At 52.8% G+C, this 22,840-nt stretch overlaps 1 protein-coding gene across 7 annotated transcripts in view; it reads left to right on the top strand.

Moving 5' to 3' along the window:
- The window catches only part of LOC115384476 (rho guanine nucleotide exchange factor 40-like), a 106,341-nt gene that overhangs the window by 79,430 nt on the left and 4,071 nt on the right, over nucleotides 1–22,840 (top strand). For 2 of the 7 annotated variants that reach the window (XM_030086749.1, XM_030086754.1), the window contains exons 11-23: nucleotides 2,826–2,948; nucleotides 3,198–3,383; nucleotides 5,279–5,994; nucleotides 7,813–7,884; nucleotides 8,033–8,282; nucleotides 8,400–8,489; nucleotides 8,561–8,827; nucleotides 16,423–16,593; nucleotides 16,981–17,161; nucleotides 17,291–17,407; nucleotides 18,588–18,735; nucleotides 18,859–18,947; nucleotides 19,016–19,639. In XM_030086749.1, coding sequence (XP_029942609.1) covers nucleotides 2,826–2,948; nucleotides 3,198–3,383; nucleotides 5,279–5,994; nucleotides 7,813–7,884; nucleotides 8,033–8,282; nucleotides 8,400–8,489; nucleotides 8,561–8,827; nucleotides 16,423–16,593; nucleotides 16,981–17,161; nucleotides 17,291–17,407; nucleotides 18,588–18,735; nucleotides 18,859–18,947; nucleotides 19,016–19,377 — 2,772 coding nt within the window. In that variant the 3' untranslated portion in view covers nucleotides 19,378–19,639. Of the gene's footprint in view, nucleotides 1–2,825; nucleotides 2,949–3,197; nucleotides 3,384–5,278; nucleotides 5,995–7,812; nucleotides 7,885–8,032; nucleotides 8,283–8,399; nucleotides 8,490–8,560; nucleotides 8,828–16,422; nucleotides 16,594–16,980; nucleotides 17,162–17,290; nucleotides 17,408–18,587; nucleotides 18,736–18,858; nucleotides 18,948–19,015; nucleotides 19,640–22,840 lie in introns of those variants that run through there. The other 5 variants (XM_030086752.1, XM_030086751.1, XM_030086750.1 and 2 more) reach the window with 5 other exon arrangements.

Genomic DNA, 22,840 nt, shown 5'->3' with positions numbered 1-22,840 from the left:
CACAGAGGACAGCTAGCAACCGGGCAGCTCCACAAGAACAAAACAGTCAACTGGGGTCTGCTCCCCACTGCTCCACAGTGGCACCCGTCAAAGTATCAGGCGCCCGGGACGGTGGTGCGGTAAGCCGAGGGAGAAGGGCGTACGCTGTCTGCACGGCAAACCAGGCGGGTGCAGGGGGGAGAAGATCACCCCGCGGCTCGCGTGGGAGCGGTGCCACACGCCGAGCAACAAGTGTGGACAGAAAACAGAGTGGCAGGCCGACCATCGGCCACACAGCACGCCCGCTAATACACTAGCCCGCTACGCAAAGAGCGGAGGCACGCAATTAGCGTAACTCCGTCTCAGCGGAGACACTACAACCAGTGGGGACAGGACACAAGCACCGCCACAGCAGAGGTGTAGCCACAACAGGGGCACTAAGAGTAGCGTAAGCGCCACCATGGCCGGGGCACGCAAAACAGAGTACTGCTACGGTGGGATACTGCCGTAGCGTAGTATCGCCGCAGCCGGTGTAGCGCAAACAGCGTAAGCACCGCACAACCGGCACAACACAAACAGCGTAGAATCACGGTAGCAGAGACACCACGCCACAGCGGAGACACTGTGAGACACAGTGGCCAGGCCCAAACTCTGGAACTCTCTGGAGCTACGCTCCATCATGGACCTGCCCCTGTTCAAGGCCAGGCTGAAGACTCATTTGTTTAGGTCAGCCTTTGACTGTTGAGGTTTTACTGTATGTAAGGAACTGACATATTTTATATATATTTGTTTATTTACTCATGTTTTTTACTCATGTTCAGCACTTTGATCAGCCTGGATTGTTGTAAAGTGCTGTACAAATAAAATTTGATTGATTGATTGATTGACACTGTGTAACCAACAGAGACACAGCCACAAAGCAGAATACCGCACCACAGTGGAGAACACCAATGGTGGAGATACCGCCCACAGTGTAGTACCGCTAATTATGTCTCACTGCCAACAACGGAGCACCGCTAACGCCGCAGCACCGCTAACGCCGCAGCACCGCTAACGCCGCAGCACCGCTAATGACGTAGCACCGCTAACAACGGAGCACCGCTAACAAAGTACAACAAAGGTAGCGCTCAGCACAGCCAGCTACCGCAACACTCCCCCAGGCCCAGCGCCGCACAGGAGCCAACAACCGGGGATTCTGACGCAGCCGACCCCACCAGCCACGTACCGTCAGCCCGGCTACCTAGCCGGGCGGAGGAAGCACAACGCCGCGCCCGTACTTAGGAGACGCGCTCCCTGCCGGCCGTACCAACCAAGGGGAACGTCGGTGTCCCAGTGTCCTCGTGTGCTCCCGAAAAATATCCGCAACCTTACCGCAGTCCAGAGGGCAAAAAGATCTCACCATGGAGACAGTCACCATGACAGCCAAGCGTCGCGAAGGGGATGGAATCGGTTTAGCCTTGGTTACAGCCTTTGGAGGGCGTTTCGCAGCTCCGACTTGAATAGTCACAAGGCTCCCAGCAACCAAGCCAGAAATCACCAAAATAGGAAGGTCCCGATTCTCCAAGCCTCGAACAGAACGCGAGAATTAAAAATGGAAACGAACCTGGTTCGCTGACTGGAATTTGTAGTAATTCCTGGGTCACCCAGGGGTCACAAGTAACGTTGTTGGTATACATACTCAAACTACACATGCGCGAAGGGAACATTCCAGAACTTTCAGCACCGCCTCTGGCGGTCAGTAGGAATGAAATAGAACAGTTAGTGTGTGTGTGTGTGTGTGTGTGTGTGTGTGTGTGTGTGTGTGTGTGTGTGTGTGTGTGTGTGTGTGTGTGTGTGTGTGTGTGTGTGTGTGTGTGTGTGTGTGTACGATGTGCCTTGTGGGGACATTTTTTGGGTCCCCATGAGGGAAACAGTGTTTTCTTGACCATGTTGTTGTTACGGAAAAAAGTAAAAGGTCAAAAACATTTCTTTATGGCTACGCATTGTTATGGTGTGGGTTAGGGTCAGGGTCAGGGTCAGGAGTTAGACATGAATGGGAGTCAATGGAAGGTCCCCACAAGGATAGAAATACAAACGTGTGTGTGTGTGTGTGTGTGTGTGTGTTTTTGTGCTACTCATTAAACAGTTGCTGTGTGTGTGTGTGTGTGTGTGTGTGTGTGTGTGTGTGTGTGTGTGTGTGTGTGTGTGTGTGTGTGTGTGTGTGTGTTTGTGTGTGTGTGTGTGTGTGTGTGTGTGTGTGTGTGTGTGTGTGCGCGTGTGTTTGTGCTACTCATTAAACAGTTGCTGTGTGTGTGTGTGTGTGTGTGTGTGTGTGTGTGTGTTTGTGCTACTCATTAATTAAACAGTTGCTGTGTGTGTGTGTGTGTGTGTGTGTTTGTGCTACTCATTAATTAAACAGTTGCTGTGTGTGTGTGTGTGTGTGTGTGTGTGTGTGTGTGTGTGTGTGTTTGTGCTACTCATTAAACAGTTGCTGTGTGTGTGTGTGTGTGTGTGTGTGTGTGTGTGTGTGTGTGTGTGTGTGTGTGTGTGTGTGTGTGTGTGTTCTCGTATTTCTATCCTTGTTGGGGCCAAATGTCCCCACAAGGATAGCAAAACGTGGAACGACGTGCCTTGTGGGGACCTTTTTCCGGTCCTAAGTAGGAGAAACAGTGTTTTCTTGACCATGTTGTTGTTACTGAAAAAAGTAAAAGTGCAAAAACATTTCTTTAGGGTTAGGCTGTGTTGTGGTGTGGGTTAGGGTTAGGGTAAGGGTCAGGGTTAGGGGCTAGACATGAATGGGAGTCAATGGACGGTCCCCACGAGGATAGAAATACGAGACCGTGCGTGTGTGTGTGTGTGTGTTCCAGGTGTTGGGATGGATTAACCAGGTTGGTAAAAATCAGCTGAAGAAACTTGAAGAACCAGAAGATTCTTTGGAACTTCTGGTCAGAAAGAAACAACAATTCAACGGATTCTACACGACTGCCTCTGTAAGAGTCTCCCTGACATACATTCACACACACACACACACACACACACACACACACACCAGCAGCGTCCATGTCGGACTGATTTTGGCTCAGTTGGCAGAAGTACATGGAAATAAACGTCCTTTTTAAATTCCCTGCATCCTTCTTTGATTCTCTTCACTCAGTTTTACTCACATTTACCTGAAGTGTTGTTTTGTGAGAAGTCCAGAAAATAAGCCCCGCCCTCCTAATCCCGTTTACTCTCTGCAGGCGGTCTGTGCTCGGGGGGCGGAGCTTCTGTCAGCTGTGCAGGATGACGCCCTATCAGGTGGTCTTCAGGCGTTTCGGCTCCGGGTGGAGCAGTTCCGGTCCGAGCTGCAGGCCTTCGCTCAGAGGCTCCAGAGCAGCAGGAGGCGGGCGGAGAAGGCAGAGCAGCTCCACGCCTTCTTTGAACAGGTGCTCTGCTCCTCCCACACTGCTCTGCTCCTCCCACACTGCTCTGCTCCTCCCACACTGCTCTGCTCCTCCCACACTGCTCTGCTCCTCCCACACTGCTCTGCTCCGCCCACACTGCTCTGCTCCTCCCACACTGCTCTGCTCCTCCCACACTGCTCTGCTCCGCCTACACTGCTGTACTCCGCCCACACTGCTCTGCTCCTCCCACACTGCTCTGCTCCGCCCACACTGCTCTGCTCCTCCCACACTGCTCTGCTCCGCCCACACTGCTCTGCTCCTCCCACACTGCTCTGCTCCTCCCACACTGCTCTGCTCCGCCCACACTGCTCTGCTCCTCCCACACTGCTCTGCTCCGCCCACACTGCTCTGGTCCGCCCACACTGCTCTGCTCCTCCCACACTGCCGCACCTCCTCTCTGCGCCTCCTCTTCACAGTGGTGTCCACAGCTCCGGGTCGGGTCGGGTCATTTACACTGACCATGCTGCCGCGACAACTTCACCATCCATGACCAACTTCACCATCCGTGACCAACTTCACCATCCATGACCAACTTCACCATCCGTGACCAACTTCACCATCCATGACCAACTTCACCATCCGTGACCAACTTCACCATCCACGACCAACTTCACCATCCACGACCAACTTCACCATCCACGACCAACTTCACCATCCATGACCAACTTCACCATCCATGACCAACTTCACCATCCGTGACCAACTTCACCATCCGTGACCAACTTCACCATCCACGACCAACTTCACCATCCGTGACCAACTTCACCATCCACGACCAACTTCACCATCCATGACCAACTTCACCATCCATGACCAACTTCATCATCCACGACCAACTTCATCATCCACGACCAACTTCACCATCCATGACCAACTTCACCATCCACGACCAACTTCACCAGCCATGACCAACTTCACCATCCGTGACCAACTTCACCATTCGTGACCGCGCAACAGAAATCAAACCAAACCACAGTTCTGCAGCACTTTTCATTTTTTAGATAACACCACAAAGGGTGAAGCCGCTGAGGAGAGGTCAGTGCAGCCAGACTGGACAGGATTTCTCCGAGCAGGACCCATGAGGACCGCCTGGCCTGGGCTGCCATTCTCCAGGAGACTTTTCGGACTGAACGCTCGTCACAGATGCCTCACCTCCAACACTCAGTCACAGATATACCTACCAGCTCAGCGCGACAGGTGTTTCTGTAGCTCCTCCTGTTTTCGGTCTGATATACATTCATAACACATATGAGGCTTTGATCTGCCAACCCTGAGCTGAGCTTCATGCCTCGGGCCCATTCTGTCAGGACGCTCACTTCCTGACGTGTTGACTTCCTGGACCAACTTCACCAGCCAGCAGACTTCCTGGACTCATTCCGGTCAGCTGTGGGGTTTCTGACCCACCATTCGGCCCAGGGTCTGTCCGTGTCCCCCTTCACCGGGTCTGCTCTTACAGCAGCGCCAGGCTTTCTAATTTTGTCCACACTCATCTTGTTGTCCAGTAACCAATGTCTCCTCGGTTCCCCGGTTCCACAGAACCTGACGTGAACTTGGTTGACCCGGGCGGCGCTGGACCCAGTACGACTCTGTGGGTCTGTGAAGGTCCTGGCCTGAGGGCCCGCCTGGTCCTCCCTCGTCCTGATCTGGGTTTGATCCATGACCTTCCATCCCCAAAGCGGGCGTGGTTTTTTATTTATATCTATTGGTATCTTATGACTACATGAAACCTTCATTTCAAAAAAGGTTTCAACCTTAAAGGTCAAAGGTCTCTCTGTCTCTCTCTCTCTATGTCCTTCTCTCTCTGTCCCTGTCTGTCTCTGTGTCCCTGTCTCTCTGTCTCCCTCACAGTCACTGTCTCCCTGTCTCCCTCTCTGCAGGCCTACTGTTGGGCCCTGAAGGGTCTGGCTCATCTGGCCGGGGTCCCCCTTGACGAGTGCTGTCATCCAGAAGGGTGCTGGGCTGTGATTGGCTACCTGGAGAAGTTTGGCCGTGAGCAGCCGCCGCCGCCGGACGCCATCTTCCAGGACATGAGGACGGCGGCCAGGGAGCTGCAGGGCGAGGGGGGCGTGTCTCAGTGGACCTTCATCTGGTCCAAATGTCAGCAGACCCAGGATATGCTGCAGTGCCGGATGGCGGCGGCGGTCCGGACGCGGGACGCCGTCCTGCGGCGCCGGTCCGACGCCAGCAGCAGGAGGAGCTCCGCCTCCTCCTTGAGAACATCTGAATTCTCACCCTGCCCCTCCCCGCCCCCAAGAGAACCCCCCACCTCCCCCCCCTGGCGGACTCCGCTCCTCCAGCACCTCCTGCGTAGCTCCTCCACTGAGGAGTCGCCCCGCCCCCCCCGCCTGGACTCCTGGTCCTCCTGGTCCTCCTGGTCCTCCTCGTCCACGGGGAGGCGGCGGCTCCTCAGAAAGACACAGAGCCTGGACGGCCCGCCACCGCCCGAGCCACCACGGCGAGGAAACACCGGCGTTTTCATCCGCGGCCTGGAGGTGAGCGGCGCCGCGGCGGCGGACTGGACCCGGGTCCCCCGAACACCCAGTCTGCCCACCAGGACCGGCAGCCTCCCCACAGGACCGGCTCTGCAGGGGAGGTGGGTGGCTATCACAGCCTGTCCGTCTGTCCGTCTGCATGTCTCTCTGGAAAAAGTTGAACAGGTGGAGACCCCCCACCCCCGGACCTCCAGTCCAGCACCCTCACATATGAACCGAGCCAAAGTCATTCTATTGTTAAAACCAGGACAGCCTCATCTCCGTCACCTCCATCCAGTCCGCCTGTTCCTGGTCCTGTTCAGATCAAAGCTCCGTCCAGGAGAACAGGAAGAGAACCGTCTGATGAAACACCCTGAGCAGACAGGGTTCATTAGAGGGAGACATTCTTCCACTAACATGTACAGATTAGTTCATGTAATTAATGTAATAGATTACTTATTTAGGGATTTTGGAAAGATGCATTCAGGTGTTCAGGTGTTGATGTGTTCAGGTGTTGATTTGTTCAGATGTTGATTTGTTCAGATGTTGATTTGTTCAGGTGTTGATTTGTTCAGGTGTTGATGTGTTCAGGTGTTGATTTGTTCAGGTGTTGATTTGTTCAGGTGTTGATGTGTTCAGGTGTTGATTTGTTCAGGTGTTGATGAATTCAGGTGTTGATTTGTTCAGGTGTTGATTTGTTCAGGTGTTGATGTGTTCAGGTGTTGATTTGTTCAGGTGTTGATGAATTCAGGTGTTGATTTGTTCAGGTGTTGATGTGTTCAGGTGTTAATGTGTTCGGGTGTTGACGTGTTCAGGTGTTGATGAATTCAGGTGTTGATTTGTTCAGGTGTTGATTTGTTCAGGTGTTGATGTGTTCAGGTGTTGATGTGTTCAGGTGTTGATTTGTTCAGGTGTTGATTTGTTCAGGTGTTGATGTGTTCAGGTGTTGATTTGTTCAGGTGTTGATGAATTCAGGTGTTGATTTGTTCAGGTGTTGATTTGTTCAGGTGTTGATGTGTTCAGGTGTTAATGTGTTCGGGTGTTGACGTGTTCAGGTGTTGATGAATTCAGGTGTTGATTTGTTCAGGTGTTGATGTGTTCAGGTGTTGATGTGTTCAGGTGTTGATTTGTTCAGGTGTTGATGAATTCAGGTGTTGATTTGTTCAGGTGTTGATTTGTTCAGGTGTTGATGTGTTCAGGTGTTGACGTGTTCAGGTGTTGATTTGTTCAGGTGTTGATTTGTTCAGGTGTTGATGTCTTCAGGTGTTAATGTGTTCGGGTGTTGATGTGTTCGGGTGTTGATGTGTTCAGGTGTTAATGTGTTCGGGTGTTGATGTGTTCGGGTGTTCAGGTGTTGATGTTTTCCGGTGTTGATGTGGATTCATGTTTCCACCGTAATGAACAGAACAGGAAGTAGACGGAAACTATTTTGCTGATAACTGGAGAAAGAGGAAGTACGTCCCCTACAGGAGGACAGAGTCTATTATAGAACAGAGTCTGTTGGGGGACAGAGTCTGTTGGGGGACAGAGTCTGTTGGAGGACAGAGTCTATTGGAGGACAGAGTCTGTTGGAGGACAGAGTCTATTGGAGGACAGAGTCTGTTGGAGGACAGAGTCTGTTGGGGGACAGAGTCTATTGGAGGACAGAGTCTATTGGAGGACAGAGTCTATTGGAGGACAGAGTCTGTTGGAGGACAGAGTCTGTTGGGGGACAGAGTCTGTTGGGGGACAGAGTCCATTAGAGGACAGTCTGTTCTCCAGACATGGAACCAGCTGTCCTCTTTATCAATAATGAGTCATTCCTCACCTTCATCATCATCACGCCGAAGAGGAGGACCAGAGGACATCTTGTAGGACACTTGGTTGAGGGTTGAGCAGTCGCCTTGCTATGGGAAGGTTGTCGGTTTGATTCTCAATCTTCCTCTGTCCATATGCCCAAGTGTCCTTGGACAAGCCACTCTCATCCACTCAGTGGACGGACTGAGCGCCTGGCCTGGCAGACGCCTGCACTGGTGTGTCCTCCACTCACCATGTGTCTCATGTCTCATGTCTGTCTCATGTTTCATGTCTGTCCCTTGTCTGTCTCATGTCTCATGTCTGTCCCTTGTTGTGTCCCCTGTGTCTCTGGTCCGTCTCGTGCTGTCTTCTGTGTCTCCGCAGTAAGCTGCACCACATTGTGGAGGAGCTGGTGTCCACGGAGCGGCAGTACGTCGTGTCCCTGTCCTACGTCCTCCGTCACTATGTCCCGGAGCTGGAGCGCCGCGACCTTCCCCATGACCTCCAGGGGGCGCGCTCACTGGTCTTCGGGAACCTGGACAAGATTCTGGACTTCCACCAGCAGGTCTTCCTGCAGGACCTGGAGTCCTGCTGGACGCAGCCGATGAGAGTCCCGCTCTGCTTCCTGAGACACGTAGGACCACGATCGCCGCAGAGCGCCGCAGAGCGCCGCCCACATGTCCTCCGCTCATACGGTGTGTGTGTGGGTGTGTGTGTGTGTGTGTGTGTGGGTGTGTGTGTGTGTGTGTAGCAGGAGCAGTTCGGTCTTTACGCTCTCTACAGTCAGAACAAGCCAAAGTCAGACGCGCTGCTCGCCAGTCACGGCCCCTCCTTCTTCAGGGTAAGCCCCGCCTCCTGAGCCCGTCGCTCGTCGGTGTTGTGTGTGTGACCTCTGACCTCTGACCCCTGCAGAGGAAGCAGCTGGAGCTCGGGGACAAGCTGGACCTGTCGTCCTACCTGCTGAAGCCCGTCCAGAGGATGAGTAAATACGCCCTGCTGCTGTCTGACCTCATCCAGGAGGTGGGCGGGGCTCAGGAGGCGGAGCTTGGGGCTCAGGAGGCGGAGCTTGGGGCTCAGGAGGCGGAGCTTGGGGCTCTGCACGCTGCTGCCAGCATGGTCAGGTTCCAGCTTCGCCACGGCAACGACCTGCTGGCCATGGACGCCATCAGAGGCTGTGATGTGAGTGACCTCCTGTCTGTCCTCCTCCTGTCTGTCCTCCTGTCTGTCCTCCTCCTGTCCTCCTCCTGTCTGTCCTCCTGTCTGTCCTCCTCCTGTCCTCCTCCTGTCTGTCCTCCTGTCTGTCCTCCTCCTGTCCTCCTCCTGTCTGTCCTCCTGTCTGTTCTCCTCCTGTCCTCCTCCTGTCTGTCCTCTTCCTGTCTGTCCTCTGTCTGTCCTCCTCCTGTCTGTCCCCATGTCTGTCCTCCTGTCTGTCCTCCTGTCTGTCCTCCTGTCTGTCCTCCTGTCTGTCCTCCTGTCTGTCCTCTTCCTGTCTGTCCTCTGTCTGTCCTCCTCCTGTCTGTCCCCATGTCTGTCCTCCTGTCTGTCCTCCTGTCTGTCCTCCTGTCTGTCTTCCTGTCTGTCTTCCTGTCTGTCCCCCTGTCTGTCCCCATGTCTGTCCTCCTGTCTGTCCTCCTGTCTGTCCCCATGTCTGTCCTCCTGTCTGTCCTCCTGTCTGTCCCCCTGTCTGTCCCCATGTCTGTCCTCCTGTCTGTCCTCCTGTCTGTCCCCCTGTCTGTCTTCCTGTCTGTCCCCCTGTCTGTCCCCATGTCTGTCCTCCTGTCTGTCCTCCTGTCTGTCCCCCTGTCTGTCCCCCTGTCTGTCCTCCTGTCTGTCTTCCTGTCTGTCCCCCTGTCTGTCCTCCTGTCTGTCCTCCTGTCTGTCCCCCTGTCTGTCCCCCTGTCTGTCTTCCTGTCTGTCCTCCTGTCTGTCCCCCTGTCTGTCCCCCTGTCTGTCCTCCTGTCTGTCCTCCTGTCTGTCCCCTTGTCTGTCCTCCTGTCTGTCCCCTGTCTGTCCCCCTGTCTGTCCTCCTGTCTGTCCTCCTGTCTGTCCTCCTGTCTGTCCCCCTGTCTGTCCCCCTGTCTGTCTTCCTGTCTGTCCCCCTGTCTGTCCTCCTGTCTGTCCCCCTGTCTGTCCCCCTGTCTCTGTGTGCTCTGTATTGTCCACTCGGTTTATGGACGGGATCTGTAGTTTTTCGTTTCTTTTTGTCCCCTTGTCCTGTTGGGCAGCTGGGTGTGCAGTACTGTCTGACTGTAGCCTTTTACTGTCCGAACAGATTTTACTGTCAGCAGCAGGACGAGACTGAGTCTCCTCCTGCTGCTGCCTTTATTTAAAGCTGGCATCCGGCAGCTTCAAGATCTGTGCAGCTTCTGATTCCAGAAAAATGTTTTTGGCGTTCAACTCCCTGCTTCCTCCTCCAGCTGCTCAGCCGTCCACTGAGCTGATCCTGACATGTTTGGATCCTTTTTCACTGAAAAGGAGGCTGCAGTCAGAACCAGTTCTCTGAGCCGGACCGGCCCAGTCAGCTCAGACCCACCACTGCTCCTTCTCTCTGCTCGTTTGCTCCTCTGAGTGAGGATGAGGTCTCCAGACTTCTTCTGAGCTCAAAACCGACAACATGTCCTCTGGATCCAGTAACCACCAGCATTCTGCAGACCATCTGGTCCATAATCAGACCTGCAGTCACACATTGTCACTTCCTCTCTGGAAACCGGCATTTTTCCTGTTACTTTTAAACAAGCCCGCGTCCCCCACTGCTCAGAAAGCCTCATCTCAACCCAGCCCAGGCTGAAGACTACAGGCCAGTCTCACTTCTACCAATCCTGTCGAAAACACTGGAGGCTCAGTATTTAACCAAGTCTCTGAACACCTGCGGAACCAGAACCTGCTGGACCCTTTTCAGTCAGGCTTCAGATGAGACCACTCCACCCAGACTGCTCTCCTGTCAGTCCCAGAGTCTCTGCAGCTGGCAAGAGCTGCTGGTCCGTCCTCTGTCCTCCTGCTGCTGGTCAGTCCTCTGTCCTCCTGCTGCTGGTCAGTCCTCTGTCCTCCTGCTGCTGGTCAGTCCTCTGTCCTCCTGCTGCTGATCAGTCCTCTGTCCTCCTGCTGCTGGTCAGTCCTCTGTCCTCCTGCTGCTGATCAGTCCTCTGTCCTCCTGCTGCTGGTCAGTCCTCTGTCCTCCTGCTGCTGATCAGTCCTCTGTCCTCCTGCTGCTGGTCAGTCCTCGGTCCTCCTGCTGCTGGACAGTCCTCTGTCCTCCTGCTGCTGGTCAGTCCTCTGTCCTCCTGCTGCTGATCAGTCCTCTGTCCTCCTGCTGCTGGTCAGTCCTCTGTCCTCCTGCTGCTGATCAGTCCTCTGTCCTCCTGCTGCTGGTCAGTCCTCTGTCCTCCTGCTGCTGATCAGTCCTCTGTCCTCCTGCTGCTGGTCAGTCCTCGGTCCTCCTGCTGCTGGACAGTCCTCTGTCCTCCTGCTGCTGGTCAGTCCTCTGTCCTCCTGCTGCTGATCAGTCCTCTGTCCTCCTGCTGCTGGTCAGTCCTCGGTCCTCCTGCTGCTGGTCAGTCCTCTGTCCTCCTGCTGCTGATCAGTCCTCTGTCCTCCTGCTGCTGGTCAGTCCTCGGTCCTCCTGCTGCTGGACAGTCCTCTGTCCTCCTGCTGCTGGTCAGTCCTCTGTCCTCCTGCTGCTGATCAGTCCTCGGTCCTCCTGCTGCTGGACAGTCCTCTGTCCTCCTGCTGCTGGTCAGTCCTCTGTCCTCCTGCTACTGGTCAGTCCTCGGTCCTCCTGCTGCTGGACAGTCCTCTGTCCTCCTGCTGCTGGTCAGTCCTCTGTCCTCCTGCTACTGGACTTGTCTGCTGCCTTTGACACCGTGAACCATCAAATCCTCCTCCTCACTCTCTGACCTCGGCCTCTCAGGTTCCATCCTGTTGTGGTCCAGGTCCACCTCACAGGCAGATCCTTCAGAGTGTCATGGCGAGGGGAGGTGTCCAGGTCACATGGCCTATCAACAGGGGTCCCTCAGGGGTCTGTGCTTGGCCCCTTACTCTTCTCTCTGTACACCACCTCACCTGGTGCAGTGATTCGCTCCCATGGCTTCTCCTACCACTGTATGCTGACGACACTCAGCTCTTCCTCTCTTTTCCACCTGACGACACCACAGTCTCAGCTCAGATATCAGCATGTTTGGCTGATATCTCCACCTGGATGAAGGAACGCCACCTTCAGCTAAATCTGTCCAAGACTGAACTCATGGTCTGTCCAGCTTGTCCATCTGTCCAGCCTCAGATCAGTGTCCAACTTCACTCCAGCCTACTTGTGCCCACAAACTCAACCAGAAACCTAGAGGTCATGATTGATGACCAGCTGAACTTTAAGGATCACGTGGCCTCAGTTTCTCGGTCTTGTCGTTATGCCCTCTACAACATCAGGAAGATCAGACCCTTCCTGACCCAACAGGCCACCCAGCTTCTGGTTCAGGCTCTCGTGATGTCTCTCTTCTGGCGGGTCTCCCTGCATGTACAGTCAAACCTCTACAGATGATCCAGAATGCAGCAGGTCTGGTCTTCAACCAGCCCAAAAGAGCTCATGTCACTCCTCTGTTCATCTCCCTTCACTGGCTTCCAGTTGCAGCCAGGATCAAATTCAAATCTCTCCTCCTGGCTTACAAAACGCTTACAAGAACGGCTCCGGCCTACCTGGACTCCCTGACCCAGGTCTACTCTCCTTCACGCCCTCTTCGCTCTGCATGTGAGAGACGTCTGGAGCTTCCAGCCCAGCTCGGCTCTGAACCTCCAGCCAGACTCTTCTCCTCTGTTGTTCCCAAATGGTGGAATGAACTTCCTAACTCTGTGCGTTCCGCCGAGTCTCTTTCTACTTTCAAGAGACAATTGAAGACTCAATTGTTCAGAGAACACCGAGGGTCTTAATCCGACCCCATGTTCGGGGAAGAATAGGTCAGGTGTTCTAAAACCCAGCACTTATGTAACACTGACTAAGTTGACACAAAAAAAAAAAAAAAAAAAGGGGGGGGTAGTGGCTCCTCTTCTGCAACTTGATGGCAACTCCCTTGACCAATCGCACTTGAAGCAATTGAAGTATTTACTGATGGTTTCTTTCTTTCTTATGTCTGTATTCTTGCTTGTGTTGGATGTCGCTTTGGACAAAAGCGTCTGCTAAATGAAATTGTAGAATTGTAAACATATTTGTGACCACGCATTTTGGTCAAAGTTGTTAGATAAGTCAGCCTCCCATTTTAAGGTCGGAAGGAAGATTTTATCTTCTACCTTTGATAATATTTTATATATCTTTGATAGCAACTTTGGGGAACTGAGGTTTAAGAATTCTTCGACCCCGAGAGGTAGCTGTAGCCGAGAGGTAGTTTTTTGTTTCTGTGTATTTTGACAGTTAAACTGCCGCCGCCTGGTTGCTAGGCTGTTGCTAAGGACTCTGACCTCCAACCCGGAAGTGCGTCACTTACTGATTTTTTTTTTTTTTTTTTTAACGAGCTGGTTTTTGCTCTTAAACTAATTATATTCATTCATTCAATGAATAAATGGATGGATGAATGAATGAATGAATGAATGATGAAACTCATCATTCTTGGTGATTTTAACGCAAGAGTAGGCACCGACCACGCATCATGGGAAGGAGTCCTAGGGACAAATGGACTAGGCAAATGCAACAGTAATGGTTTGTTGCTACTGGAAACCTGCGCTGCACATCAGCTACTCATTACAAACACAGTCTTTCGCCTACCCAACCGTAACAAGACATCATGGATGCATCCTCGCTCCAAAAACTGGCACCTGCTGGATTACGTCATCGTCAGGCAAAGAGACAGGCAAGACGTCAGAGTCACCAAAGCTATGTGCGGTGCAGAGTGTTGGACAGATCATCGCTTGTTGATCTCAAAGCTCAACATCAGGATTCAACCACCTAGACGTCCACAGGGAAAGAAGACTCTGAAACGTCTGAACGTCTCAAAGCTGAAGAGTGATGATGTCAAGCAGTCTCTAGTTGAAGAGATCGACAGCAAGCTGCAACAACAGAGTTTCAACTCACAAAATGTTGAATCCGACTGGACGATCTTTCGCGATATCGTCTACGCTGCTGCCTTAGAGGTGGTGGGTCCCACCACACGAAAGCACCAGGACTGGTTTGATGATAACAACGATCGCATTCAGTCTTTGTTGGACGAGAAACATCGCCTTCATCGAGCACATCTCAGCGACCCGTCATCAGCGTCCAAGAAAGCTGCCTTCTACAACATCAGAAGAAGTGTACAGCTGGAGTTACGCCAAATGCAGGACACTTGGTTCAGCGAGAAAGCCGAAGAGATACAGTCTTATGCCGATCGCAATGACATGAAGAACTTCTACAGCGCACTCAAGACTGTCTACGGACCTACTTCGTCGGGGTCGTTTCCCCTCCTCAGTGCAGATGGTAACGTACTGATCACCGACAAGGAAAAGGTTCTTGAACGCTGGGCAGAATACTTCAGTAGTGTACTCAACCGCCCCTCAGTCATCAACGAAGAAGCGACCACAAGGCTGCCTCAGGTTCCAGTCAAGCACTTTCTTGATGACACCCCTACCGAAGCAGAAGTGGAAAAAGCAGTGAAGCGCCTCTTGAGTGGAAAAGCATCTGGTGCTGATTCCATCCCTGCAGAAATCTACGCCTCTGGTGGCCCAACCTTGATCAGGAAGCTCACCGAGCTATTCCATTCCATGTGGAACCAGGAGAAGATCCCGCAGGAATTCAAGGATGCTTCTATTGTCCACTTGTACAAGCGTAAAGGAAATCGACAGGCGTGTGACAACCACCGCGGCATCTCGCTACTCTCCGTTGCTGGGAAGATCTTGGCCAGAGTCATGCTTAACCGCCTGATTGACCACTTGGAGGATGGCCTGTTACCTGAAAGTCAGTGCGGGTTCAGACAGGGTCGCAGCACTGTGGATATGATTTTTGCGGCACGTCAACTCCAGGAGAAGTGTCAGGAGCAGAATGTCAACCTCTACACCATCTTCGTGGATCTGACTAAGGCTTTCGACACTGTCTGCCGGGAGGGACTCTGGAAGATCATGGCCAGGTTCGGTTGCCCTGCGAAGTTCATTTCCCTGGTCAGGCAGTTCCACGACGGCATGCTAGCGAGCGTACAGAACGACGGAGAGCACTCAGAGCCCTTCCCCGTCACAAATGGCGTGAAACAAGGATGTGTCCTTGCTCCGACACTCTTCAGTATGATGTTCTCGGCCATGCTGACGGACGCTTTTTGTGAGGGTGACATTGGAGTCGACTTCAGATTCCGAACTGATGGAAGCTGTTCAACCTACGGAGACTGCAGGCAAAAACTAAAGTCCAGGACGACATCGCCCGGGACTTTCTTTTTGCTGACGACTGCACACTGAATGCTAGCACCTAGTCTGACATGCAGGAAAGCGCCGACCGGTTCACCAAAGCCTGTGACGACTTCGGTCTGATGATAAACACAAAGAAGACCGAAGTGATGCACCAGCCAGCTCCTGCAGTTCCCTACACAGAGCCAACCATCACAGTCAACGGCAAGATGCTGACAGTGGCAGACAAGTTTTTTTACCTTGGCAGCACGCTGTCCCGAATCGTCAGCATCGATGAGGAGGTCTCGAACAGGATCGCCAGGGCCAGCTCGGCTTTTGGCAGACTCAGGGACAGAGTTTGGGAGAGACGAGGAATCAGCCTTCAGACCAAGTTAAAGGTGTACCGTGCAGTTGTTCTGCCCTCTCTACTGTACGCCTGTGAAACATGGACAGTATACAGCCGGCATGCCAGACGGCTGAACTCCTTCCATATGCGATGCCTCCGTAACCTGCTGCACATCAAATGGCAGGACAAAGTGCCAGACACAGAGGTACTCCAGAGAGCCCAGATGGAGAGCGCTCATGCGATGCTCAGGCTCTCCCAGCTCAGATGGGCAGGGCATGTTGTTCATATGTCCGACGAGCGTCTGCCAAAGAGACTGCTGTATGGCGAACTGAAAGAAGGCAAGCGCTGCCAAGGAGGTCAGAGGAAGCGTTACAGGGACACCCTGAAAGCTTCCCTGAAGTGCTGCAGTATCAACCCTGACACCTGGGAAGCAACGGCACAAGACCGCTGTGCATGGCGCACCGTGGTCAGCTCTGGTGTGTCAGACTATGAACAGAGGCGTGTGGAGGAGCAGGAGCAGAAACGCCAGCGACGCAAATGCAGAGCGAGCGCCACCTCTAAGCCGGGCTCGCCCCCAGCACCTGCGGGTCACACTGGGCCACACTTTTTCAAGCAAGGATCGGACTGATCAGCCATCTTCGCACTCACAAGACCCAGTGATTCAAGAAGTTGTGGTCGTCTTCGCCAGCGAAGGACAAACATCATTCATTCATTCAATGAATAAATGGATGAATGAATGAATGAATGAATGAACTAATTATATTTGCCTACAAATATGCTTCTGTGCGTTATATAACAAGTTCCCTTTAAATTTAAAAATAATATTTATTTTGAATCAGATGTGTGTGTTCATCTTCATTCTTACGTTTGCCGGAAGAACTTTGTTAAACCTCAGTCAGTCTCAGTCTGTCTGCGCTCATTCAGGTCACATCTTCAGCTGTTTCAGCTGTTTTCCAGGAGATTATGAAGTTTTGACGTAACGACAACAAAGAAGAAAAGAAGAAACAGAACGCCACAGAAACCCGGGCGTCGATCCTCCAAAACACAAGTCCTGGCAGCTGGTCTGGAGGATGGGGTCTTCAGGTTCTCCTCTGCTGTGCAGGTGGACCTGAAGGACCAGGGTCAGCTGATCCGGCAGGAGGACTTCCTGGTCTGCTCTGGGAGGAGGAAGCACCGGCGCCGAGTCTTCCTGTTTGAGGAGCTGATCCTGTTCAGCAAGGCCAGGAAGAGGGACGGAGGACTGGACCTGTTCGTCTACAAGGACTCCTTCAAGGTCCGAGTCCACAACAGGTCCACACCCAGTCCACACCGAGTCCACAACAGGTCCACAACAGGTCCACACCGAGTCCACACAGAGTCCACAACAGGTCCACACCGAGTCCACACCGAGTCCACACTGAGTCCTTACCAAGTCCACACCGAGTCCACAACAGGTCCAAAACAGGTCCACACCGAGTCCACACCGAGTCCATACCAGGTCCACAACAGGTCCACAACAGGTCCACACCGAGTACACACCGAGTCCTTACCAAGTCCACAACGAGTCAACACCAGATCCACACCGAGTCCACATGTCAACGACCGAGTCCTCAACAAGTCAACACCGAGTCTTCAGTGAGTCCAGACTCTGAAAGTCTTTTCCTGTCTTCTGTGTCTTCAGACTGCAGATGTGGGTCTGACTGAGTCCTCCGGGGACAGTGGACTCCGGTTTGAGATCTGGTTCCGGAGAAGGACGTCCAAGAACCAGACCTTCATCCTTCATGCGTCGTCTCCAGAGGTCAAACTGGCCTGGACCGGGGACATGGCCCGGATCCTGTGGACACAGGCCAGCCGGAGCAAAGGTGGACGGACACACAAGCAGCATGGAGGACAGTCTGACATGGAGCCATTGAGCCATGGTGTGTGTGTGTGTGTGTGTGTGTGTGTGTGTGTGTGTGTGTGTGTGTGTGTGTGTGTGTGTGTGTGTGCAGAACTGCGTCTGAAGGAGATGCTGTCCATGGGTGTGGGACACAAGCCCTTCCTGGACATCCAGCCCAGCGACGCTGCCATCAGTGACCGGAACGTCCATCACATCATGAGGAGCCGAGGTAGCTGACCTCTGACCTCTGACCTCTGACCCCACAGCGCAAGCTGTTTAAATTCAGCTTTATTTATACAGAACCAATCACAGCACAGCCTTTCCCAGAACCCTGCAGAACCAGGCTCAGAGGAGAACCCTGCAGAACCAGGCTCAGAGGAGAACCCTGTAGAACCAGGCTCAGAGGAGGAGAACCCTGTAGAACCAGGCTCAGAGGAGAACCCTGCAGAACCAGGCTCAGAGGAGAACCCTGCAGAACCAGGCTCAGAGGAGAACCCTGCAGAACCAGGCTCAGAGGAGAACCCTGCAGAACCAGGCTCAGAGGAGGAGAACCCTGTAGAACCAGGCTCAGAGGAGAACCCTGCAGAACCAGGCTCAGAGGAGAACCCTGTAGAACCAGGCTCAGAGGAGAACCCTGCAGAACCAGGCTCAGAGGAGGAGAACCCTGCAGAACCAGGCTCAGATGGGGAGAACCCTGTAGAACCAGGCTCAGATGGGGAGAACCCTGTAGAACCAGGCTCAGAGGAGGAGAACCCTGCAGAACCAGGCTCAGAGGAGAACCCTGCAGAACCAGGCTCAGAGGAGGAGAACCCTGCAGAACCAGGCTCAGAGGAGGAGAACCCTGTAGAACCAGGCAGGAGGGGGAGTAACTGGAGCCGGACCGCTTCGGGGTAAAAGCTGCAGCATCAGAGTTACTGAGAGAGGAAGAGAAAAGCCGGACGGCCCCGGGGTCTGGACGTCTCGTCCCTCTGTCCAATCAGAACGCTCTGCTCCAGCCTGGACGTGGATTCAGTCCCGGGTTTTTAGCTAACAGATGTAACTCAGCATGACGTCGTTCAGAGTAAAGTAACAGTAACTGAACTCAGCACTTGAAGGTTGGATTCCAGGAACCAGAAACACTTCAGGTCCAGCAGGGTCCAGACCCTCCAAGACTCAGTCCCCCATCAGCACCAGCCTCCTGGTCTCCCCCCTGGTCTCCCTCCAGCTCGACAGACTGGAGGACCTTTGTACTGTTTGCCCAGTGTCTTCGGGACAGGAGGACATGTCTCCCAGAGCTGGGTGGTCCTCTCGGAGGACATGAAGGACAGAAGGAGGACCATCCTGTTCTCCTGACACTGCGGACAGACGTTCCTCCTGGTGACTGGACCCGTGTGCCGACCTCTGACCTCTGACCTCTGACCTGTGTCCAGGTGCCAGGACTCGGGCGTCCATCGCCGCCTCAGCCTTTGACCACGTCCACCTGTCCAGACAAGGAGCCGCAACGTCTGAGTGGAGCCGGGACACCCTGTCCTCCTGCAGCCTGCTGGGACCCCTGGACCTCCACCTGCCCCTGTCCAGGTACCAGGACTCCTCCTCCTCCTCCTCCTCCTCCTCCTCCTCCTCCTCCTCCTCCTCCTCCTCCTCCTCCTCCTCCTCCTCTTCCTCTTCCTCTTCCTCCTCCTCCTCCTCCTCCTCTTGCAGTCATGGCCGCCCCCCCCCTCCTGCTGCCAGCAGCTCCTTCATGGTGGAGGTTGAGCAGGAACATGAGACCAGCAGCCAGCCATCCATGAGTATGTGCACACACACACACACACACACACACAAACAGAGTCCCATCATGCTGTTCTCTCTTCTGCAGCCACAGAGGGTTCTGAGGGTTCTGACTCATCGTCCCGCTGCCTGTCTGGTTCCACCGGCTCCGACAGCGGCTGCGTCTCCTCCCACCAGCAGGAGGCGCTACCTGAGGAGCCGGCCCCGCCCAGTCCGGGGTCATCCTCCCGCCTCCAGGAGGCGCTACCTGAGGAGCCGGCCCCGCCCAGTCCGGGATCATCCTCCCGCCTCCAGGAGGCGCTACCTGAGGAGCCGGCCCCGCCCAGTCCGGGGTCATCCTCCCGCCTCCAGGAGGCGCTACCTGAGGAGCCGGCCCCGCCCAGTCCGGAGCCTGAAGCGGTGCTGCGTTCCTCCTGTGAGTCCAGCAGACGGGGATCACATGCTTTCTGAAGGCCCGGTCATGCTCTCCGTGTCCGCGGTCCCGTCTGGCTGCTGAGAAGGTCATAAATCATTGGAAAGAGTACCGTATGGGCCCGAATATGAGACGATATTTTATTTCCAGAAATGGTTTTCTCTAAAACAGGGTGGTGCTCTGATGGAGGACTGGATGGAGCCAGAGTCCCGGGGAGCTGGACTGCCACTGCTCCATGCAGTGGCTCCGCCCCCCGTTAGGGGGAGCTAGTGAGCTGGACAGAGTGTCAGCCTGCAGCAGTGAGAGAAGAAGACTGAGCAGTGTGGCTGCTGCTGGTTTTTCTAAGGTTCATTTCAAACAGCATCCAGAATACCTGCCTGTCAGTACTCGAGTATACTTAGTTGATGTTCAGGATGGAGGTGGAACTGATACTTGTGAGTTTGTCAGTTTGAAGTTTCAACACAGATGCTAATTCCGTTAGCATGTCAATGGCATTTCCATTAATAGTTAGCATTGAGCTAGCGGCTCTGATTTTAAACACTGACTGGTTTAGTTTTCAGACAGTGATGTGTGTTGTGGTCCATCTTGTGTGTTTGTTCACTTCTATGTTTATCTGGTTGGTTTCAGTTTCACAGCCTTCAGGAGAAAGTAATAAAAGCTCAGAGCAGCTGAAACCTGCTGCTTCCTCTCTGAAGAACTGTTCTCTACAGGCCAGACTGAACCCAGCATCCAGGAGGCTGAATTATTATTGAATGCATCGCTTTTATACAGCGCTTTTCTGGACACTCAGACGCTTTACATTGCGTTACTCATTCTCTCCACACTGGGTGGTGATAAGCTGCTGCAGCCACAGCTGTCCTGGGGGGCAGACTGACGCCATCGGCCCCTCCCACCATTCACTCTCACTACTTTCATACTAGACAAGGTGGGTGAAGTGTCTTGCCTAAGGACACAACGACAGTGTTACGCCTGCGGGAGCGGGGATCGAACCGCCAACCTTCCGGTTATAAGACGACCCGCTCTACCATCTGAGCTGCTGTCATGTTCATGAAGCTGAACAGAACTGGAATTTGATGGTTATAAAGTTTTTTACATCATTAATGCAGTTATTGAACCTTTGAGGTTCTTAATTGTTGCTTATTTTGAGAAAGAGAATATATTTTTTATTTAATACTGCAGTAATATTTTTTTAATCATAAATCACGTGAAATGTGAGTTTTTGAGTTTAGAGTAATTGTACAATAAAAAGTTCTCTTATGAGTAGCCTTAATGTCTTCAACATATTTTTATTTTCACAAAATGATATTTGAAAAAAAGTCGTCTTATAATCAGAGTCGTCTTATATTTGGGCCGGTACGGCACTATGAAGAACCGTACAGCAAAGGAGAGAAACCCAGTGAGCTGAGAATAGAAGAGAGCGAGGCAGAGAGAGACCAGCTTGGATCTGATGTCATGGACAGTGAGTTCCTACAAGCAATAAAAAATCTGAAAGCTAAGAAAGCAGAGGGTGTGGATGGACTGGCCCCTGAAGTACTGAAAGCACTTCACCAAGAAGTACCGGATGTTCTGATGCATCTCTGTCAGGATAAATACGAGGAAGGCATCTGGCCGGAGGATTTCCTAAAAAGTATCATTGTGCCTTTTCAAAAGAAGGCAAATGCGCAAAAATTATGAGGACTACAGGACTGTAAGTTTGATATCCCATGCTTCAAAGATTCTGCTCCAAGTACTGAAGAACAGACTTCAAGGTCAAACAGAGAAGTATTTTGGGCGACACCAGTTCGGTTTCCGAAAAGGAAAAGGCAAGAGAGAAGCAAGTATGGTGCTACGAGTTATGTGCCAGCGTAGCTTGGAGCATGACCGAGAAGTATTTGTATGTTACATTGACTGTGAGAAAGATTTTGACCGAGTGGATTGGGTTCGCCTCTTCGGAGTCGGCTGGAGCGACAGGCAGCTAATCGCAGTGCTGTACATGGGACGGATCGCAGACGTGAGGACTGACCAGGGAACAGCACTGGTCAGGACCGAGCCTCCCCGCCGGCCCACCACTGAGACGTCCTCGTACCTTGTTGACCGACCTCATTTTCTGTTGTAAAAGGGCTTTCATTTTGAAGGGATTTTGGACTTTTATTTTGGAAAGGTAAGCATATGCTGTCATTAACACAGGTTAACCCAAAACTGTCAATGTGTTTTGTTTTGAATGTGATTTTGTGCAAAATTTTAACTTTTATTTTGAAGGGGTTTGAGGCTCTTATTTGACAGTCAATTCTCCTGCACTCCAGCAACCTTTTAGATCTCGATGAGACGATCGCACGACTGTTGGTCTTTCTACGACATTCCTGCAGGCCGTGGTGATCATTTTAGTTTTCCTAGGTGGCGCTAGAAAGCAGATGGGGTTGATTTTCCCATTTTATATAATTTTTCACCAGTCTGGATGTGCGTGCCAAATTTGATGAGTTTTCGTGCATGTTTAGGGGGTCAAATCTGCGTTTAAATACGAGGTCAGTATAATAAGAAAAACGAGAAACGAACAAAGAACAATAGAGACCTCGGTCCCTAATAAGAGCAAACAGTTGAAGGTCAGTAGAAAAGAGGGAGAGGAGCTGAGAACGAGTCAAGTATCAGGTCAAGTATCTAGGAAGTCTTATAACAGAAGATGGAGGCAGCGCAACAGAGGTTAAGACTAGAATAGCGATGGCGAAAGAGGCATTCAGTAGGCTCAAGATCCTGCTGATCAAAAACTTTGACAAGAGCCTAAAGAAAAGGACAATCAAGACCTTAGTCTGGAGTGTGTTGACGTACGGATCCAAAACGGTTGTGAGATGTGGACGTGGAGAAGGATGGAGGGGATCAGCTGGACGGAAAGAGTAATGAATGAAGAAGTGTCGAGCAGAGTTAATGAACCACGAAGGCTCGTCCATCTGGAGGAGGACTGGGCGTGTCCTGAGAGGTGAAGGGCTGCTGGCCGAGACCATGGCAGGAAGAAGACCGAGCGGCAGGAAGAGAGCCACGGTGCTGGACCACATCCGACCTGGACGGAGCTACCGACAATGAAGAGCAGAGGAGAAACGACTGGAGCGAGGGAGAGAGAGAGAGAGAGAGAGAGAGAGAGGAGGCGGCGCCCGGACGACCGGCACGTTCAGACAGCGCCATCACGAAGAGAGGGCTGTCGACGAGGAAGCATCCATGAGACGAGCGGACGGCTTCATCTGATCACATGACCTCCGACTGATCACATGACCTCCGATTGATCACATGACCTCCGACTGATCACATGACCTCCGACTGATCACATGACCTCCGACTGATCACATGACCTCCGATTGATCACATGACCTCCGATTGATCACATGACCTCCGATTGATCACATGACCTCCGACTGATCAAATGACCTCCGATTGATCACATGACCTCCGATTGATCACATGACCTCCGACTGATCAAATGACCTCCGACTGATCACATGACCTCCGACTGATCACATGACCTCCGACTGATCA

The sequence above is a fragment of the Salarias fasciatus genome, unplaced genomic scaffold (assembly GCF_902148845.1).
Source record: "Salarias fasciatus unplaced genomic scaffold, fSalaFa1.1, whole genome shotgun sequence".
In the NCBI taxonomy this organism is placed as follows: Eukaryota; Metazoa; Chordata; class Actinopteri; order Blenniiformes; family Blenniidae; genus Salarias; species Salarias fasciatus.
This window is presented reverse-complemented; position numbering and strand designations above follow the sequence as displayed.